Source organism: Coenobita brevimanus, chromosome 47, assembly GCF_032717465.1.
Source record: "Coenobita brevimanus isolate Jiangsu-jjx chromosome 47, ASM3271746v2, whole genome shotgun sequence".
Lineage (NCBI taxonomy): Eukaryota > Metazoa > Arthropoda > Malacostraca > Decapoda > Coenobitidae > Coenobita > Coenobita brevimanus.
In genome coordinates this window covers 2,883,111-2,905,827 of record NC_137000.1, presented here as the reverse complement: position 1 = coordinate 2,905,827, position 22,717 = coordinate 2,883,111, and the positions used below count along the sequence as shown (strand labels likewise).

Below are 22,717 nucleotides of genomic sequence, written 5' to 3'. Positions count from 1 at the left end.
TAATGGATAGATGGGTGTACTGTCAATCATTTCATGCCATTTCAGGGTTTTTTAAGCCAAGAAACCATTTACGACCAAACCATACGTGCTCCCTACGTGTCAACAAGTGGGTTGGTGGAGGGTTAGTGCCTCTCCCTGTAAAACAAATAACACAGAGTCAAATGGCCACCCCTTAAGGGATTATGGCGTCTGGCAATAGATAGATAGATAGAAGTCCGTGGAGACAGACAGACAGACAGACAGACAGAGTACGATGCAGATTGGCCTTAAAGTCAAATAACTGAAACGACAAGCAATGGACACACTAGAAAATGCTGAAATAACTGATAACTACTCACTGTAGCAATTCTAAATATGCTGAAATATGATAAAATTAATAAAAAAACACCACACATTATACACCCCAGTAGTTACCAAAAATGCTAAATAATGCTAAAATAAGTGATACCGCACCTTCTAAAGTGCTAAATAAATGCCAAAAAAAACTAATATTCCACGGACGACACTACTAAAACCTATAAAAATGTTGTAATGCTAAAAAAAAAGAAATGATGTTAAAAATGCTAAAATCATTAATATTCCTCGTATGAATATGCTGAAGACGCTAAAAATTATTAAATACGTTAAAAAATGCTAAACTGTAAAAATGAAAGATTCTTCGTACGAGTATGCCAAAGAAACTAAAAAATGCTGAAAATACCTAAAAATGCTAAAAAAGGCTTAAAAAAATACTAGACACTGCACGCACCCTGAGGCATATTCCCCAACACGGTCCTGCTATGAATGTAAAACTCTCATCTGCTGGATTTACTTAATGAATTTCTTTGTTTGAATGAACCCAGTTATGATTAAGGTCTGTATACATAACACTGGCGGCCCGCAGGATATCAGGTGTGTGTGTGTGTGTGTGTGTGTGTGTGTGGGGGAAGAGAGTGGTGGGTGGATGAAAGAAAGAGAATGTGCTTAAGTAGGTACTGTGTGCTGCATATGTCTGTGTGTCTGAGCATGTGTGTGTACGTTGTGTTATGTGTGTCTGGTGTGCGTGTAAGTGTATGCTCCATCAATACGAGATCAAGTATCGGTTGCAGTACCAGGCTACTCGCCCCACTACGAGTAAATACGATTATACTGAGTCTGTTACGATTTCAGCTCCATACTTATGGTCTCCCAGCTGTCAGTGATATTAACTCCATCCTCTAGTATTTAATTATAGACTTTAATAATTTCTCTCTTATATGGATGCCTCTCATATTTCCATTTCAGCCAAATTGGCTCTGAAACATCTATGGAACGTTCAGTGAGATTTCCAACATTGATTGAAGCCTTTCAGTAAGTAAAAATAATATGATGTTTCCTTTTATTTGTGGAAAATATTCTCCAAACCCTTTTTTTTTTACTAACTTTTTGCCCAGTAATCTAATGTGGAGGAATTTTATAATAAAGATCATCATTATCGCCATCATTATTTCTATCATTATCATTATCGTAGCCCTGTCCCCCGCGATATATATATATATATATATATATATATATATATATATATATATATATATATATATATATATATATGGGAAACATCTTGCCATGGGAAGTTATTACACACACACACACACACACACACACACTACTCAGAGTCTCGTATAACAGAATAGCAGACATTTAACGCCGGACAATTTTGAGCCGCGGTAAGATTCCAGTCCTCCCGAAGGTGGTATATACAGAGAGAGAACAGGGCGGCCCGGAAGACGTGGAAGGAGACGGCACCGTAAAAGAGAGAAATGATACAATTACAGGGGGCTGGTCGTGTGAGGAGCGACACTTTCTGCTGCTCTGAGTGTCAAGGGAATGGCAGGTGGTGAGAGGAGGTCGGCGAAAATACGTTTAGTTGACAAGTTTGATATCAGGGAAGGAGATGGAGAGATGGAAGTAAATATGATGTGCTGCGGGTGAGGTGCAATGGCACAACGCGGACTCTGAATTTTGGTGAGAGAAAATAATATTAATAAACACTAATTTTTGTCGAGAGAAAAATAATAACAGTACGTAGCCAGTGAGATGTAATGTCAAAATATGGATGATTTTGATCACAGGGAAGGAGATGAGATGAAAATCAGTATGATGTGCTGTGGGTTAGGTATAATGGCACAACGTGAACTTTGATTTGTGGTGAGAGAAAAAATATTGAAATAGTTACTGGTTGAAATATAATGTTAAAATGTGAACAAGTCTGATCTCAGGGAAGGAGCTAAACGAGTACCTTAAATATAATACGATAATAGGCTGTTTTTGAGAGATTAAGCCCGCATTCTCGCTCCCTAACACTTCTTTTTGAACGATTTATTTTCTTGACTATCCATTAAAATTCTCTATTTGGCTTAAAAGTATTTGTAATATCGGCATAGATTGCATGAATAACACATCTAAAACAATTAACGGAGCAGATACAAAAATAAGCTGGTAAGGAAGAGGTGTTAGTAAGTTTCCTAGCCGCACGTGAATCCAACCCAATGCCAAGTATGAAGAAGTGTGATGCCAGGAAGAAGTTAAGAGAGAGAAAAAAAAGCGTGTAGCATATTACTTCATATAACACACTTTTCCCTGTAATTTTTATTCATGTACACCATTCTAATGTCAAAAAAAAAAAAAAAGGAATATAAAATGGTATCACAAAGGAATATTTAGATGTAACATTCAGTTTGAAATGGTAAGGAAGAGGCGCTACAATGAACTCCAAACTCAGTAAGATACATTCTCGTACTTTCGTATTTATGACACATCCTGACATGTTCACTTTCCAGTTTATTTATACATCTTACACGTTATCAGCTTCGTATTTTATCACTGTACATTATATTGAAAGTCTGAGATGTAAGCAACATACAAGAGAATATTAATGAATCCCATACAGACTAAATCACTGCGAAAGGGGTGCTTGGAAGCCTACTTCATAAGTTTACAAGAAAATGGCCTGGGTGGCATACTGCAGGAAATCGTGTGTCGTAACCAGGGAAAAGTAGAGATAAGTTTTAATACTGAAAGAATTAATGGCAACCGTATCTCGTCTATTCATTACTAAGTTTTCTTTTTTTTTTATGGAATGAAAATGTTAGGCGTGGTGACTATAAATGTAAAAAGATATCATCGTACTGAAGGTGATGAGTTAGGAAATTAAAAAAAAAAACTAAATCAGAATTCTTTTTTTTTTTTCATTAGCAACGAAGATACATCTAGTGTAATTTTTTCATCCTTGAGCATTAACTTAAAGAATCAAGGCAATTATTTTCGTCCTCCAGAAAAAAAACGAAAATAAAAGAAAGAAAATAGAAATGAAAAGAGAGTTCAGTGCATTTTTTCGGTCCGCCAGTGAAATGTCAAAAGATATAGCTTTAGTTTTTCTTTTTTCTTCAGCAATAAATCAAAATTCATGGCTTTTTTTTTTTTTTTTTATTCAGCCGTAAATAAAAAATAAAGCTTTTTTTTTTTTTTTTACCATCAACCACCTCTGCCCTACCCCCTCTCTTCTGATCCCACAAAAGCGACATTAACGAGTTACTGGCGGGAGGAATTAGACCAAACTCGTTAATAAAGTTAGGGACACGCACATATGACCGGGATAAAATTCGAAACACACTGGTCAAAGGTCAAACACAATCATGAGTAATTACCTGTTGGGAAAATGAGGATCCTCGAAGGCTTAAAAAATGGAGCAAATGCAGGTATGTATGTGGTCAGGGAATTACCGAAACTGAGTCACAAAAGGAGTCAGGTAAAAGTGAGTCATGTTCAGAATTTTGTCAGATTCAGAATCCTGTTGCATTCACGATACATTCATTCAGGTTGCTCTTTGAGTCAGCTCACATCTTGAGTTAGGTCACATAATATCACATTCAGAGACAGATCACAACGACACAGGTCACAGTCAGAGTCAGGTCACAATGAGTCAGGTCACACTTTCTAGTCAGGTCACATTCATAGTCGTGTTAGATTTAAAGTCGTTACACCTAGCGCTAGACCAGATTACATTAGGTTGCTTTGAGTCAGGTCACGAGGCCAGGTCACGTGGGCAGGTCACAATGGGAGTCAGGCCACTCTCAGAGTCACGCCACGTTGAGTCACATCACATTCAGAATCAGGTATTAAATTATATTACTTTGAGTCAGGTCACGTGGGCAGGTCACGGTCGGAGTCAGGTCACTCTCAGAGGCAGGCCACGTTGTCGCATCACAGTCAGAATCAGGCCACACTCAGAGCCACGTCACAATTTGAGTCAGGCCGCATCATATCCATAGTCAAGAAACACCGGGAGTCAGGTTATATAAGGAGTCAGGTTCCCTTATTTCGCAATCAGGCTCCTGCTGCTGAGGGAGTCTACTCTGGGGGAAAATGCAGATGCTGACGCGGGCTTTTCTTCAGTACTGGAATATCGCAATAATGAAGTCAGCATTTTTGAGTCTTGGTTTCGTGTCATAAAACTATTCTTTTTTCCTACAGTGGTAAAAATTTAGAGTTTATGTTGCGAATTTCTCTCTCTCTCTCTCTCTCTCTCTCTCTCTCTCTCACACACACACACACACACACACACACACACACACATGCATAGACACTTCATGTACGTGTGTGTGTGTGTGTGTACTAAAGAAAACCGCTATATAAACAAGACTAGGAAATAATCAAGCGATAGAGCCACCTATTCCTTTATTATTAAAAGACAAAGAAAACGGAGACACGGGGGCTGAGTGTTTGCGTGTTAGTCTTGCGTTTTACTTGTACCTTAAGTCTAGGGTTCAAAACTCCAATTGTGGTGGCATCTGAAGTAGGTGCTGGTAGTATGTCCTCTACTGTGCTTGTATTTTTTCACATCCTTTCAGTTCATCCGGATTGCGCGCACACACACACACACACACACACACACACACACACACACACACACACACACACACACACACACACACACACACACACGGCCACAGCAACCCCTCCACTTTCACATAATCACTCCCGCTATAGATATCCTGTCCACAATAGTACTTCGCCAGCATTTTCTCCTAATGATTGCTACTACAGACGATTTCACTCAGCTCTGGAGGGATAATGATTGTAGTAGTAGTAATAGTAGTAGTATTAGTTGTAGTAGTAGAAGTAGTAGCAGTAGTAGTCGTAGTGGTGGTAATAAAAACAATAATAATAATTATAATAATAATAATAATAATAATAAATCGACAAATAAATAAAAATAAAATACACTGTCGGACTGAAAAGACTCATAAAAATGGTTAATGGTGAGTATGGCTTCGATATCATTATGCTTAGTAATTAATGGAAATAGCTCTCCGCCGGGGGGTACAGGCTATAGATATGAATTTTATGTCATTTGGCTGGCTAATGTGCGGGCAATTATCACCGCTTTCGAATTATCATTTATGTACAGAAAGGTTATTAGCGTCACTGTGGAATTATTTTATCGTGTGCTCTTACATCATCAATTACCACCCATTTCAGTAGCTCAGATGTCATTAAAAGTCATCACCCTCATTATCCTAACACTATCAGTCATTACCTTCATCACCTGGTTCATGTGTCATTAGTCATCATCATCCTTATTCGCTCTGGCATAATTAATCATCACAATTGTCATTTGCGCTACATCATCAGCCATCATCCTCCCTAGGCGCTTCACGATCATCAATCATCACATTTATCAATATCTTTCTAATATTGTCAGTTATCATCATCATATCAGTGTAGAAATAATGTAGAAATTACGATGGAAATTAATTTGTTATTCGCTCCAAAATCGTCAGTCATTATAAATTATGTACAGAAATATTATCAAAGTTATTATCCAATCATTACACCATTTTCTCTGACATTATTAGTTATAACCATCATCATCATATTGTATCATTTGTCTAATTAATTTATGTCAAGTCTAGTCAGGTATGTCAGGTCAGTTCAGGTCCATATAGGTCCAGGAAGGTTATATCTATTAACCCTACGTCACTTTAGGTCAAATCACGTCAGAAAATAATTTAATCCCCCCCCACGTCCTGTCCGTCATATTAACATTACATCATTTCATTACCCTAACACATTCTGCACATACCCACTTTACTCTGTCTATCCATCTTGAATACTGAGTTGTTGCGAGAGATTATCACTAAAATATGATGCTAGTTACAAAGAAGTGCTATGGATAGGATGTAGAGCAGCAGTATTGTCTTTTTCTACCATTGATCTGAGTAATATAAACTGCAAAAGGACGAAAATCTGGCCCAGGTTAGCGTAAACACAGTATGGTGATGAATCAAAACAGCCAGAGCGTTGACAAAAGGCTGCAATATCATTAAATAGAATAATTATACTGTACAAAAACAAAAATATCATCCACTCAGCCCGCAACAACAAAAGTAACATCAGGCTACCACATTTTCATAAGCATCATCGACCACTACATTAGATATGGTATTAATCATATATATAGCCATCAGTAACTACAAAGATAAGTTCGTTTCGTCAAATAACCATCGGCCCGAGTATTAACAGCAATAATAAAGTTAGTATGTCACATATCCATCATCCCCAACGAGCAGCAACATCAACATACTATTACCGTCACATTTCCAATTCAGTCTCAGTCAATGCATCATCATCATCATCATCATCAACATCCCCTTCGTCAGCCTAACAAAATCTCCCAACCCCACACACGGGCGGGTGGCAGCAACATCCCTTCGGCCTCTCCCATAACCAAACAGGGCACATGAACATCACTCCGTCAAGCCGTAACATCAACAGAAGAGCCGCCCTTCACTAGACATCAATAGCAGAATCAGTTCGTCAAATAGCCATCACCTTGTCATTACGTAACGTCACATTACTAACATTATCACTGACAGGTACATCAACGACGGCATCAGCAGGGCAGGTAACAATCACTCCGTTATTCTGTCATGCCTACTGCCTATGACCCTAACTCCAGTCTCTGAAACTTAACTGTGTCCATGTACTTCTATCTGAACAAAAATTGACTTTGGCTTTCTCTTTGTTCAGTAGTCTTTAGGAAGGTTTAATTTCGCTGCTGTCAGCTCTGGGTTCTTTCAGTTTTGTACAGAGGAAAAGTCAAAATTTTCCCACCAGTAAACAGTAAAATGAGCTCGTCACATAATCATCATTCCAACAAAAAGTATCATCATCATCATCATCATCATCATCATCATCATCAAATCACCATCATCATCCTGATCCTTTCTCAAAGTAAGAGACTAAGCCCATCATCAGCATGGTCAAAAAATTTCAACGGTATCCCCAACCTCCTCTGCTAAAACATAACACTGTAACTCTAACGCATTTACGGTCCAGAGTTTGAACAGCAACATCAGGATTTTACACTTCTATCACCAGCATCAACCGTAACAACAGCAAGTACAAACAGTGTCTTGCATAACCTTTACCGCGTCAAACATTAACGTCAGGTCGTCACATCATCCAGAAAAGCACCAATTCTTTCATCATCATCATCGGTAGCAGCAGCAGCACGACAACACTGCCAAAATCCATGCAGAAAAAATCCACGCATACAACAAAGTCAAAATCCACATCAAAGCAGGCTCTTACACAACCATCACCTGGCAAAGGCCGAAACAACAGGCCGTCACGTTACCCAGAAAAAAGCCAGCCGTTACGTCATCATCAACGTGACAACATCGCCAAAAACACACTCAAAGTCGCTACAACCTCTCTTCGTGCTGTATCACAAACCAAAGCGGCAAATAAACATCACCCAGTCAAGCCATAACATCAGTATCAACATATCCAGCAACAATGCTGGCCGTTACATCGACATCAGCAGCAGGACCTCACACTCTCAGCAGCAACATGGATATTACATTATCAGCAGCTTGACAACATCGCCAAAATCAACGATGAAAGTCGCGACAACATCCCTGCGGCTCTACCATAACCAAAACATGCCCGTCCTAACGCGTTTACGACCCAGACTGTCCTTCGCTGCAGTTTCATACAAACTTGTGGACAATTTTTGCTGACGGCGGGCCCCACTTGCTGTAAAGAGAGTTGCAAATCACGCATGATGTCAGTTCTTTTCTTCTTTTGGGGGGCCGCATAAAACTCGCCAAAAGACCGAACTAGTTGGTTATGCTTGTGACAGAGCGCGGTTTCAGCTGAACGTAAAGTTTTGTGTCTGGAAAATATTCGGAACAATCTTACAGCTGGAAGGAAAATAACCATTCCCTTCCCTGTGTGGTAACTCCTCGTTAAGGGCTGCAGAGGGACGCCTTCATGTGGTGGCAACGATAACCGGACGACCCCATTTTCTGGTTATCAGAACGTCCTTCAGCCTCCTACCTATCCCCCGAAAGGTGCAAGGCGAACTGCAGAAGAAAGGACACTTATGCCTGCAGTCCACCGGGTTCATATTCACGTAAACCTGAGGCTACAACAACATCAAGTCACGTTATATGTCAGGGCTGTGTTCCAAAATACATACTATTTTTTTTTTTTAAATATACAAACAGCACTGCAAATTAGAGGAAATTAATTAGTCAGCTTTATAGGTTGTATTGAAATTAATAGGCTATTGTTGTGTAAGAGAACTCTATTTTATGGGTAGCACTGGAGTTTAAACATGTAATTTTTTGTAAAGGACTGTGAACTTGGTAAAAATGAGACATAAACCAGGAAATACATAGCAAGGACCCGCTATATATTGTATCACACTTCCTGTTGCCTTTTTTTATGCCTATTTGCGTAAGCCAAGTCTTTTTCTTTTTCTTTTTTTTTTCATATTTACTAAAGGAAGAGAAAATTTTGTGAACCAGTGGGGGGCCTCCAATAACAAAGTTACCGACCCTTCGCCAAGACACTCCAAACTCAAGACAACGACTACATTAACCCTCCTGTAAGTTAGCATCCCCTCTTCCTCTAACTTCCGCTCACCTCGCTTTCTTCCTTTGTCTCGTTTTCTCTTCATTTCTCTCTCTCTCTCTCTCTCTCTCTCTCTCTCTCTCTCTCTCTCTCTCTCTCTCTCTCTCTCTCTCATTTCTACTTATTCGATAAATAATAGAAAATCAAAAGTTTTTCCTTTTTTTTCTATAGTAAATTTTTCAAGCTAAGCTAATTGACTGCCTTTATAACCCTCGCTATGTCGATAGGCGAAGAAATATTAGCAAAAAAGAATGAACCCAAGGATGTAAATCTTGTCGTTACCAAATGAAACAGAACAAAATGAAAGTAAAATAAAAATTTAATTCACTGTCGAGATTCCTGAACGCATTCCATTAAAAAAATAAAATAAAAGGAACAACAGACTGAGGAAAATAGTTATATCGTTGTACTATCACAGTCAAAAATTCGCCAACGTTTCCTTACCGGTTGTGGTGATGAGAGATGTTCACATAAAATATTCTTAATGTGATAGCAATATGAACTACACGGCGAAAGAATATATGATGGAAGGTTACTCTCTCATCTTCTGGACGGAATCAGAAATGTAGAAGGTAACGAGATACGAGACAATCACTGGCAGGAGACTCTCCGTGAACTTTTTCTCGTGATGGTCCGTATGAAAATCATCTGCATTGTCTCACAGGCTCAAAGGAGGGTAAAGAAAAAGAGTTCACACTTTTCCTCATTTTTGGGTATTCATAGAAATTATACGGATTTAAGTAACAGTTTGAAGGGAGGGTAAAGAATTGGGGTTCACATTTATCCCCCCTTTTGTAGGTACTGAAGGAAATTATACAGATAAAGTGGCAATATGTAAGGAGGGTAGAGAACAAAGGGTTACATGTTTTCCAGCGGCATATATTCCTACGAACGGGAAATTATGTCCATTGTGTCACAGGTTCTGGGGAGGGTGATGAGCAAAGATTCTTATTTTTTTCCCACTTTGCATATTGGTACGAATGAATGTGGTCTGCGTTACATCGCACGTTTCAATAAGGGCAACGAGCAAGGGTACACATTTTCTCCTTGCAAGCAGGAAAATCAGACGCATTATCACGCAGGTTCTAAGGAAAATGAAGAGCAAAGGTTCATATATATTTTTGGGGATATATTTTGGTTGGAAATTATATGAAACTTGAATTTAAGTCACATCTTCTGGAGCAGATAAACAACAACGCATTTAGAAGACAAAGAGGAAGCTATCATATATTTCCCACTACATATTCTTATACGGATACAGGTATTACATGAATTTTGAATTAATGCCTCACGTTCTTAGGAGGTTAAAGAGCGAGGATTAACGTATTGTCCTCGTTCGTGTGGATATTATCATACTAGGTCAAAGGGTCTACGGAAGGTAAAGAGAAAGGGTACGCATTTTTCCTCGAACGAACGTAAATTATGCGAACTAGGTCAGAGATTATAAGAGAGGCAGAGAGCAAATTTTCATATTATTTTCTGAGGTATATAGTCGTAGAAACGGAAATTTTATTCATCTTGAATTTATGCTGCGCGTTATGAGACAAAATGGTGAGGAAGACAAACAGAGCACAAAGAGCAAGATATCACATTTCTCCCGCAACATACTCCCGTACGCAGAGAAATTCTATGTCTCTTGAATTTATGCAAGCGTTCTCAGGCAAAATGAAATGCAAGGAGAGTAGAAGATAAAGGGCAAGATATTTTTTTCCACGGCGTAATCTTGCACGAACAGAAATTCCATGCATCTTGAATTTATGCCATATATTCTGAGGCAGAGTGAAGAGCCAGGCATTGTCCCTCTCGTACCCTGACAACCACAACAATTCAGCGGGGCTCCTTGTAGACTCCATCCACCCGTCCTGCCTGATGAGTCGCCCGTCATAATGCTCACCCAGGCAAGCCACAGCATAATTCCGACAAAGAGGCGCCCCGTGACTCCACCGCGAATGGAATGGAACCACGTCTATTATCGTTTCCCATGCCGGTCCCTCCGTTTAAGCGTCCGTGGATCTGTCGGCTTCACTGGTGACGCCTTTAACTTGGATCCACAAACAACCTTACGATCATTTCCTCATTGTAACTCTGATTTATTTTTTGCATGAAGAAAAGTCACATGAGAGGAGCCTACAATTTCCTCCTCCAAAAATAAATATAGCAGTGATCATTTTCCTTTCGTGACCGATGTGTTTTTAAAGGGAGTTCAGATATGGGATGATTTTGCAGTTTCCTTGTGTGTGTGTGTGTGTGTGTGTGTGTGTGTGTGTGTGTGTGTGTGTGTGTGTGTGTGTGTGTGTGTGTGTGTGTGTGTGTGTGTGTGTGTGTGTGTGTGTGTGTGTGTGTGTGTGTGTGTGTGTGTGTGTGTGTGTGTGTGTGTGTGTGTGTGTGTGTGTGTGTGTGTGTGTGTGTGTGTGTGTGTGTCGCTGCTGACATCACCGCGGGCTAGAGCTGACAGGTCACACTGATGAAGTGGAATTAGCCTATTATTTCCATGTGTACTATGTTTTTCTCTGTTACCATGACAACCCGGCATCTCGTTAACCCTTTCGCCACCAGAGCATATGGAATTCTAGCTTTCCCATCTCCAGACGATTTTCTTCAGCTTTTGATGGAAACTACTGGAACTGGAAGGGTTAGGTACTGTCTTTATTAATTTTTCACTAGCCAGCTGAATAAAATCGTCTGGGACAAGAATTTATTACAAAAAGATGTCATCATACTGAAGGTGTTCCGTCTTGTATAATACCAACAGATTTATTTCTATTCTTAACTGTATTTGTTGCTGTTGATGCCGTGACTCTAGGCTCGTCTCGATTTGACCACGGTGGATTGCAGGCTCAAGTTACCCTTTTCTCGTAGTCCACCATCCTCCTTACGGGGGATAGGAATGTAGCTGAGTCTCGTTTTTGGTTATGTCGATGTCACCACATGAAGGCGTCCCTCACCAGCACGAGTAGTATTTAACAGCAGTGAGATACGGACTATAAACTGTACTCGAACAGCCGACATAATAAACACCGCTGCTCAGTCTTTGCAGCTTTATTACTCAATGATGCAAATAATTCTCATCCCCACAAACACAGTACAAATGAGCATCACGGTAACACGGTTCAGCTCACTAACAACGGCTGGCATTATGCACTTGTGTGATTTGGTATTATGAAGAGTGATGAATGTGGTGCTGTGTTGTGATTTGGTGATACAGAGTGGTGTGGTGCTGTGTGTTGTGATTTGGTGTTATATGTTGTGATGTTATGTGTTGTGATGGGTTGCTGTGGTTTAGCGATGCTGTGTCCTGTTGGGTAATGTGTTAAGTGTTGAGTGATGTGGTGCTATGTAATGCGATGTGATGCTGACTGTTGTAACGTGGTATTCGGCGTCCTGATGTGGTCTATGTGCTGAGTGATGTGGCACTATATCTTGAGTGAGTTCTATGGTGCTATGTAGATGAGGTTCATAAAAAAAAGACAGGAAGGAGAGGGAGAAATAGGAAGAGAGAAAAGCAGACACAAGAGATGGCTTGATAAAGGTGAGAAAGAAGTAGCCAACACCGCATGAAGTGAATGAATGATGATCGCCACCACCCATCAGCCATGCATTGTGAGTGCTAAGGTGTTATGTTTTATGAGTGATAGGGTGTTATGTGTAGGGTGTTATGTACTGTGAGTAACGGGGTGTTATGCTTGGTAATTCACTGTCTATTGCGTTAACGAAATACAGGAGATTCTGATTGTAACATAAAACACGACTGATTAATTGTGCATAATATACGGCGTTACATTAAGAGCTTCTGCTCTAACCTGACGAAAATCCCTTAACCTTTTAGCTTGTTGATGGCCATGTGAAGTCAGATTGGAGGGTCGGTCTGACTATACTCTTTTTACTTTAACTTGGTCTAAAACTGCTATCACTTCATCTTGAACTTCGGGTCACAGCAATAGATTAACACTAGAATATGACGCTATTCGCGAAAAAGTGCTACGGGAAGGAAGCAGAGTTATAGTATCGCGTTTCACAACCTTTGATCTACGCGAAAAAAAGCTGCAAAAAGTCAAAACTCTGAGCTAGGTTAAGGAAAAAGGAGTATAGTAACCAGTAAGGCGCATTTCTACCTCTTACTTATGGCTAATCAAACTTCCTGCAATCACGACATAGTATTCAAGTTATGGAATTGGCACAGTTCCCTCAGATGATAACATACCGACTATAATTACCGTATATTGTTAATTTTAGATAAAAAAAAATGATGCAACTGATATAACATGTGATGAGAAAAATGAATGTTTATGAGACAATACACGGAACTAAAACATGATCGCTCCAGACTGCTTCTTGTATCGCAGTATTTCAGACAGGTAGTACGAACAAGGAATTCATCATCATCATCATCATCATCACCACAACCACCATCATCAACATCATCATCATCATCGCTTTCCTTCCTCTTAATAACTGTATGGTGGGGGAAAGGGGGAACAAACAATGACTTGAAAGCAGAAAATCTTGCTAAGTATCAGAGGGTTCAGTTAAATAGACCACACATCTTTCCCCTGTTCGGGAATGAAGCTAATTACTCACGAATACCCAGGAAAAGAGGCCATGGACCGCATTTAAGTGGCTATGTAACTCAAGTTAAATTTTACCACCTGTAAATAAACATATGGCAAACAAGAAAATAAGCAAGCACTGTTCTAGCATAGGCCTCCCTTGCTTCGCTGGTGATACTACAGAATTAATGGAAGTAATCTCGTCAGCTTAGAGGCTCACCTACACCTCTTCCCTACCAGTTACGTTCTACAAGTGGTACGTTACTATTTTTCTTTATTTTATCTATGTTATAACAATGTCGATAACTCAAGACACATGCCTAACATACAAGAGAATATCAGTACGTAAAGTACAAAATAACCCGCTAAAGAAGAAGAGCTACGAAGTCCCATGTCGACGTGTGTGTAAATAAAAGATAGAACGAGGTAATGCATTAACACTTACCTTAGCTAGGGCAACGTAGGGAAACTTCTCGAAGGAAAGTCGATACTCCTCCCCGCTGTGTCCCTCCTTTTGCCCCTTCAGAATACGGCCGGCGGTGACTGTTGAAACGCCCATCCCGTCGCCCACGAACAAGATCACATTCTTGGCGTACCCGTTGGAGGCGCGTCTGGCCTCAAGGATCTCTTGCAGCTGACTTCTGGCCTGGGCATACCAGTAGGCGCGATCTGAAGGAAGAGAGAATGTATTTTTAATCTCAGGAAGTTTAGTGTGGAGTGTGTGAAGTAGAGTCAGCATTCGTGGGATTTGAATGGTAAGTGTGATACCCATTTCATTAACCAAACTGCTTATTTAATTTTATCACTGTCAATTGCATTTTGGACCATACCTCACTCTGCCTATGGGGGGAAAGAAAAGAGGTAGGATGATGATGATGATGATGATGATGATGATAATGATGATGATGATTAGATGAGGCTTCCGAAAGAGGTCATGATAAAAATGGCTTTAGGTAACGGAGCAGTACTACAAATCGGTCACTAGAATGAAATTAGTTGGAAGCGAAATCTATGAGACAGAGGATGTTTTTGTAGCTGTTTTCAGATATTTGTTCACCAGTAGCGCTAGGAAAAGATATAAGAAAGTATGCCATAACGTACGTCAGTTATCAATCATATCAACAGTCCCGATGGTAATACTGAAGTTGTTGTTGTTGATGATATTGATAACTTTAGATATTTGTCGACCAGGAGCAGTACACAGAACAAAAAAATAAATGCTATCCTAATGAACAGACTCTACGGAATGATAAAGAGAGATTCCAAATGGTAAAAATGTAATGAAAAATAATGAAGGTCACATTTTCATCATATCACCAGGCCAGGTACTGACTCATGACCCCCACTGTAGCCGGATGGTCAGAGTTGGAAAGACCATTAATATTCATGCGTCATTAGCTTCAGAAAAGTCTTTTAATTAGCTCAGTACTGTACTCTCTTCTACCGTTTTTAGAATTTTTATGAGGGCGTATGTGTGGGTGTGGGGAAGGTGTGTGGGTGTATGTGTGGGGTCGGGTACGGTGCATGGGTATGTGGAGGATCTGTGTGTGTGTGTGTGTGTGTGTGTGTGTGTGTGTGTGTGTGTGTGTGTAATTCACCGGGTCGGTCAGGCTCACTTGATGGTCGTGATCGTCAGCTTTTACCCTCCCGGAAGGGAGCTGAGAGCTCATATAGTCCGATCTAAGGGCAAGGCTGTGACCTTCACACACGCATACACCCGTCCCCTTGCTCCAGGAGGACAGTAACCACCCACTTCGTCAGTGAAATTTTTCGCAACCCGAGCGAGGCGCGAACTCCCGTCTACCAGAGGGCAAGCGAGAACGCTACCACTGAGCCAGCGAGCGGTGTGTGTGTGTGTGTGTGTGTGTGTGTGTGTGTGTGTGTGTGTGTGTGTGTGTGTGTGTGTGTGTGTGTGTGTGTGTGTGTGTGTGTGTGTGTGTGTGTGTGTGTGTGTGTGTGTGTGTGTGAGAGAGAGAGATTTGTATGTGTGTCTGTGTGTGGAAGTGTGTGCGAGTCGGGGATATGTGCATGCGTGAGCAGGGGGGATATGTGTGTGTCTTAAATGCAACTAAAAATGAACCAAAGGCAAAAATCGTGCAGTGTTGTTCTTCCCTAGTAAAAAGAATAAAAGAAGGCCACATTCAAGATTCATACATTTCGAGATGTCTGGCCACATTGCGTTTAAAAGTTTGGGGGTCATAGGCAGAGGGAAATGCAGAATGAAAAAGAAAGTTCCAGAGTTGTGTGTGTGTGTGTGTGTGTGTGTGTGTGTGTGTGTGTGTGTGTGTGTGTGTGTGTGTGTGTGTGTGTGTGTGTGTGTGTGTGTGTGTGCGTGTGTGCGTGCGTGTGTGCGTGCGTGCGTGCGTGCGTGCGTGCGTGCGTGCGTGCGTGTGTGTGTGTGTGTGTGTGTGTGTGTGTGTGTGTGTGTGTGTGTGTGTTCATGGGATTAAAGATTCTTTTTATGTTGGTTTCACAGAGCCAAAAGTTCCTCAATGGAAGAATTATAACATACACAGTAAACTGTGTTTACTTTGAGCATAAAACATTTTCATCCCGACTCTGATCCTTTGTTGGTATCGTACCATAACAGTAGGCAGTTTCAGTGGGTAGGTGTATTTCTACCAGGCCCTTTATTTACCTCTTTTCTTTTTTTTAACATAAGCTACCAGACTTATTTCATTGCCCTTTCTGTGAAAAAATTCTCACACTACCACACCTAATCAACTTCCTTCCTTTATTCTTTTCATGCATCATCTTGCAAACAAATATTAATCTGTGCAGTTTTTGTTTCATCCTTTTTTTCACTGGACTGACTTCAGTGCCCCTTTCTTTGCTCAATTTCCCAACACCAATCATCCCAACTAATCGACTGGCTTTCTTTACCACTTTGTTGCATCGTCTTCCAAAGTGGGTGTGATAAAGGAGTATGAAGACTTATTCTCTCTCAGTCTTTCCTCATTCGCTGTAACGTCTCCCAAAGCTGTTGATATACCAATAAGTAGATTATTTTGCTCTCAAGCTAAAGAACACTATTGGACTGACCTCTTTCATCTTTTTTGGCCTAGTCGCTCCCACCACTCACCCCACCTAATACCCTCACTTTCTTTCCCCCATCGTTGCATCGTCTTCCAAAGTGTGTGGCGTGATTTACGAGTTATAATAAGGGATGGCGGTGTGAAGAAGAGGGGGTTAGCCTGGCTCATCCCTCGACAGTGACTGATGAGAGAGAGCCAACAAGCCGTCCCGATCAATAACCCGGAAAATGAAGAGGAGGTTCCGAGAGCGTGGCAAAGGTAAACAGATTATGGGGCGCCGATGACACCCCTCGCGCCTTTAATGGATGAGCTTTATAGGAGGTCTCTCGCCTTTAGCCCCTGTTATTCTTGCTCCCCTATGCCGGCCTTGATGCAATGTGAGGGTGGGGGGTGACATGTCGCGGGAACTTATATTTTTCTGGCTACGTTCAAGTTACTATTACACATCTTAGAAATGACCTCCAAATGTATGAGACTTGAAAATAAGCTTCCTGAACACCTAAAACTTCCATCCACAGTTAAGTAACCACCACGTAACGTCACAGAGTTCGCTTCTCCATAAGTTATTACACAAAATTATGTTTCATCGACGTCGAGAGATTTAGCGATGCATCTCCTGTAACAAGGCCGTAACTTCAGGCATTGACGACAAACGTAACTGCATATCACGTAAAGGCATTCGTAACTTCCACTTCAGCTTCATCACCATCCTCTTGAGATAGTTCAGTATAATCACTTCCTGTTCCCTTCAGTCCTTGGCTTCCGGAAGTTCTTTGCAGGGAATATTTAAACACCAAATATGGAAGGATGTCATCTACAACGGTAAAGAAAATGCATGTATTACTGAGATAGTAACATAACAGTAAAATATGTAATATGTTTTGGAAATGCACTTACGAATAATATGAAAAACTGCACCAAGCTTTTTTTTTTTTCTGGGTTAACCTTTTCGCTGTTTGTGGACGCAGTTGGGGATCTTATTAAAACTAGAACCATACTTTTTCCTTAGGCTGAGGGAAATTTTAGTAGTCAAAGGTTTTATGAAGATGGAGTTTATGTCTTTCATTTCTATAATCTCAAACATCTGAAAAAAACCGTCTGGTGTTGACCTAAATATAAACGTAAGCGTTTCAACATGGACGGTTAAATGTATATGAACATTTTTCATATAGAATTCCGTGGAGTATTTACGCGTCACAAGACCAACAGTTTTGTGCACCCAGGAAATGCAACTTTGACCCTAAATAAAGCAAGGCGAGTGTTACTTTACAGTGAGGGGAGGGTGCAGGAAATATACAACCTGAAGACACAAGAACAGACACTGATATAAGGGTACAGACTGCGAGGATTAATATGGGGGAGGAAAATACAGGGCAGCGTTCAGCATCTTACTAGATTTTACTAGTGTATTGTGTGTATGGAAACGAGTGTGTTGGGAGGAGAGAATACTCTGAAGACAAGAGGGGATAAAGACTGGTTGCGTTAGAAGGGCCGCTAGATGGCACTGACCTGTATGTGAGGAAAAGATCATAGGTGAGAAGAGGGACGAGGAAGAGCAAAGAGATGGGAAAAGAAGAGGAGAGGAGAGGAAAGGAGAGATAGATAGATAGACAGATAGAGAGAGATAGAGAGAGAGACACACAGACAGACAGACAGACAATGGTATGTTATCCCAGGCAAGGCTGTCATTTGGTTACCTGTGTGCCCAAGGTCAAGTCGTATTCCTTAATTGTTTTCTCGTTTATCGCAGGTCATGCTGCTTTATTACCCGTTCCCGCCCCGGAGGGGCTCGGGGAGGGGTATTGTTTTCACTCGGTTTGTCTGTTTGTCTGTCTGTCTGTCTGTCTCTGACTGCCTGTCTGTTAACAACTTTAAGCGAAAACTACTAGTGCGAGTTTGACTAACATTACAGGGATGATGGGCTATGACCTTCTAATCACCCAGTTAAATTTGGGCCAAATGGGCCAAAGCCCAGGCTGTAAGCCCAAAAAAATGTGAAAAAACGGGAACCGATGAAAATCGTATTTTCGTCATAACTCCTTTCAGATTAGTTATATTGACATGAAGCCAAACCTTAGGGGTGCATCTTTCAAATCTGCATCCTATAATATGCCTCATTACATCAGGGGGGGTCATCTCCTAGTTAGCGGTAGGGGGGTCAATATCAGGTGGGTCGGGCCTTAAATTTCAAATGGGCATTAAATCGCCAATTTTTATCAGATTTACTCCAAATTTGATATGTGACATCTTTGACTAGATATCCTGTTGAGTTTATACGTCAGCACTGAAATGACTGCCGGGGAGGGGTTTGTTGTGCCTTGGCACCGCTTCATGTTTCTCCTGTAATGGGTGTTGTGTATTTCCTATATTATTACATGGGAAGGCAATTATATTCCTTGTATTATCCCAAGTAAGGCTTTTGTTTTTCTTATTATTTTTTTTTTTTTATCCTAGGACAAGCTATTTACAGAACCACACTCACGCGGAAGGCAGGACGAGGAAGAACCAGACGACCTTGGCATGAAGCTTTGTTCCTTCCTGCCTTTGATTAATTATCGAGTTAACGCGCTATGCTGCAGTTAATGCTAATTCATCTGTTCATCCGTAATAATCCAATCAGTAGGAGTCTGCGCTGAAAGGGAATCTTAATGAGCGATTGTGTTTATGAGCTTGTACCCTGAGTCGTGCCTAGCTTGTAATAAAATGTCATGACACGGTATCAGTATTATGTCACGGCACGATATCATTAATAATATATCTCAAGGAATTTAGATATTTGCTGGATCTTGTTGGGAAGCCCATTTTTTCCTGTCTCTATTTCTGTCCCTGTATCTGTTTCTTTATTCCTGTCTTTTTCAACTTCCGTTTCTCTCTATATATGCCGTATATATCTCTGTTTATGCTTCTACTTATGTTTGTTCAGTCTTTCTGTGTCTATGTCTTTGCCTCTGTTACTGTCTCTGTCTTTGTCTGTGTCTGTCTTTGCCTCTGTTTCTGTCTATGTCATTGCCTCTTTATCTGTCTCTGCCTCTGTCTTAGTCCCTGTCCCTATCACAGTCCGTCTGTCTCAGTCTCTACTTCTATATGTCTGTTTCCCATCTCTCTCTCTCTCTCTCTCTCTCTCTCTCTCTCTCTCAAAAACTTCGAACCTCACCACACAAACTCTACCAACGTTCCGAGAATCTCAAAGCATCAGTTCCGTATCAGCCCTGAAGTAAATCGCCAGTAAGATAAATTCAGCCTGAAACATGAACTCAACGTTTCAGTGATCAAGTACGGCTATTGCTTCCCAGATTTAGTCAGCCGCACATTGGTACCGTGTGTAATATTATCTTCCCCTCTACCAGCCACACAATCGGCTATTTTCTCAGTGCTATTTACTGTACACTCGACTGGCTATTTAGGACGTGAAATTGTACGTGCACTGTCATGAAATACTCGTGCACAACTATGAAATACTCGTGCACTGTTCACTGAAACGCAGACTATTTAGGACGTGAGACTGCACGTGCACAACCATGAAATTACTCGTGCACAACCAGGATAAAGTCGTCTTCAGCCAGGAAAGACTATACTTGTGCACAACCATGAAATACTCGTGCACAGACAGGAAATACTCGTGTACAACCAGGAAATACTCAACCACATATACATAGGGAAAGGACCCCCCAAATGGCTGTGATTATTTCGTACAGCTATATTACCCTATTCACTGGTGCTGGAGAGGGACGCCTTCATGTGGTAGCACTGACATAACCGAGGGACTCTGCTGCCCGGTTACACAGACGATCCTCAACTCCCTCCCTATCCTCCGAGATGATCATAGTGGACAGCAGGAGAAGGGAAACTTTAACCTGCAGTCCAAGGAGGTCACGTCCAGAAGAGGCGGGACGACAACAACAACAACTACTACTACTGCTGCTACTACTACTACTACTACTATTACTACTACTACTACTTCTACTACTACTACTACGATAACGTCCTTCCCGAGACATAAGATACTGCGTCAGTGGCAAAAACGAAACAAAATCGTAATTATAGTCAGAGTGAAATAGAGGCTCTTTTTTATCCTCGCATTCACAGGGTCCTGCTTGAGCAAAAAAAAAAAAAATAACATTAAAAGACTAGAGACTGACATGAAAAAATGAAAAATACGACCATGAGCATAAGTTAGCCGACAATCCTCTTCTGCCATTGCGTCCTGCCTTCTATATCTCTCCTTCCTCCCCAAAGGACAGAGTATCCTTCCTTCTTACACTCCTTCGTGGTGTGCTTCATATTGCTATCATAGAAGAATAATTCATGTAACATTTGCAATTGCACAAGCTGGCAGAGAAGAGTCAGCCAACTTTTGCTCATGCCTCCGAGGACTTTTTTTTTTTTTTTTCTGTTATTGGGCCTTTTTATTTAGCTTTAAAAACAGTTATGAAGCTCGTTTACGCTAACTTTGCCTGGATTTCCTTCCTTTTCCAGCTTATTCAACGAAGCTTAGTGGCAGAAAAAGTTATCGCGGCAACTCCACATCCTTTCCATTTCACTTCTTCGCGACTAGCATCGTATTTCTAGTGTTACCCTATTGCCACAACTCAGCATTTAGGAAGGAGAGTTGGCAGTTTTAGGTCAAGTTACAGCGAAAAGGTCAGAGCAGTGAAGGGATTTATGAAGCCTTTATCTAACCCTTTAGGTTGAAACACACACACACACACACACACACACACACACACTACAGAGTTAAATCTAATCGTCTGGAGATAACGGAGATAGTTGTTTAAAGACGGCATTATTTTGAACAGGTAATGCTGATAAAAAATTACATACTTACAGGGGAAGCACGGGGAATGAAAAGAGATGGAAGGTGTGATGGAAACATGAAAGTAAGCACGGAAAACTAGAGAGTACAAGGAGAGTGCATACCCCCACCATATGTTTACTTTTACTCGTACTTCCTTACAATGGTGGCAGTTCATTCTACGGTCTTCGTTCCTGCTGTATTTCGCATAATAAACAGCACATGGATCCAGATCCACTTCAATATCTAATCTACCCTTCCTTGGCCCATTCTTCTCCTGTCCACCATATTTCATTATAATTCAATAACAGCTTTTGAGACACAAGCAGCCAATGTAGACAAACAGAGAGGCAAACAGACATGGGTGAATACATAATCTCCTTCCAACTTCGTTGCCGGAGGTGGATTGAGAAGAGATGGAGAGTTGGAGGGAAATATCGAAGGAAACATGGAAGGAAACGCAGAGAACGAAAACAGAGATGGAGAATGAGAAGAGATGGAGGATGGTGGGAGGACATGGAAGATGGAAGGCGCCGTCCGGAGTGCGAGTCCCAACAATCAATAATTCATTAACTTTGGCGCCTGCGAGTTCCCCACTTTAATATTCCTATCATGGACGGCTAGTAATCTTGCCCAAGTTCCTAATGAAGGTACGTACACCTGTGCGTTTCACGTACGTCTGTCCGTCACCGGAGGGTATATGCCGGAAATGAACGTGGTGTTGCTGCCATCCACTCCTACCAGCATATTATTTCTTTTGGCACCCTGTCGATATACTGTACAGTACTGTAGAGATGCTTGCTGGCGACGATTCAGTTTGAGCATACCCCTGTGTGTGTGTGTGTGTGTGTGTGTGTGTGTGTGTGTGTGTGTGCGGTATTTGAGGTTAGAGTGTAAGATTGGTCTGTGAACAGAAGACTTGAGAGATGAGTGACTGAGTGGCTCATTTTATGCCGCGCAGTTCCTTCACGTTTAATATTCCTGTCATGAACGACCAGTAATCTTGCCCAAGTTGATAATGAAGGAAAATCTGTGGGTTCACGTTCCTCTGTCGGTCATCTCAGAGTAACGACAATGAATAGGAAGGTGTAGTTGCTGACTACCTCACGATTGTATTATTCCAATTGGCTGGCATTACTGGGCATAGTTGGTAGGGAGGACGAGATTAGAACAAGCTCCGTTTTATTGTACTGATGTGAAGTGAATGGTTTTGCGTGAGGGAAGTCGAGAATTTTACAAGCTCGAATGATATGAAACTAGATATGCAATCCAGTTACCAAGATTTCTTCTCCGCTTTCAGTATACCTGTCATGGCCGGACCAGGTTCTTAATTAAAACACCTGTGTCCATACGTCTTCTTCCTCTCTGTTCTCGTATCAGCAGCGAACATAAGGGTGCAA

At 41.0% G+C, this 22,717-nt stretch overlaps 1 protein-coding gene across 1 annotated transcript in view; it reads right to left on the bottom strand.

The window, feature by feature from the left end:
- LOC145398974 (alkaline phosphatase-like) overlaps positions 1 to 14,154 on the bottom strand; it is a 303,273-nt gene extending 289,119 nt beyond the window's left edge. Inside the window, exon 1 of the mRNA XM_080271705.1 lies at positions 13,936 to 14,154. Coding sequence (XP_080127831.1) covers positions 13,936 to 14,049 — 114 coding nt within the window. The 5' untranslated portion in view covers positions 14,050 to 14,154. The remainder of the gene's footprint in view (positions 1 to 13,935) is intronic.
- Positions 14,155 to 22,717: the final 8,563 nt, after the last annotated feature.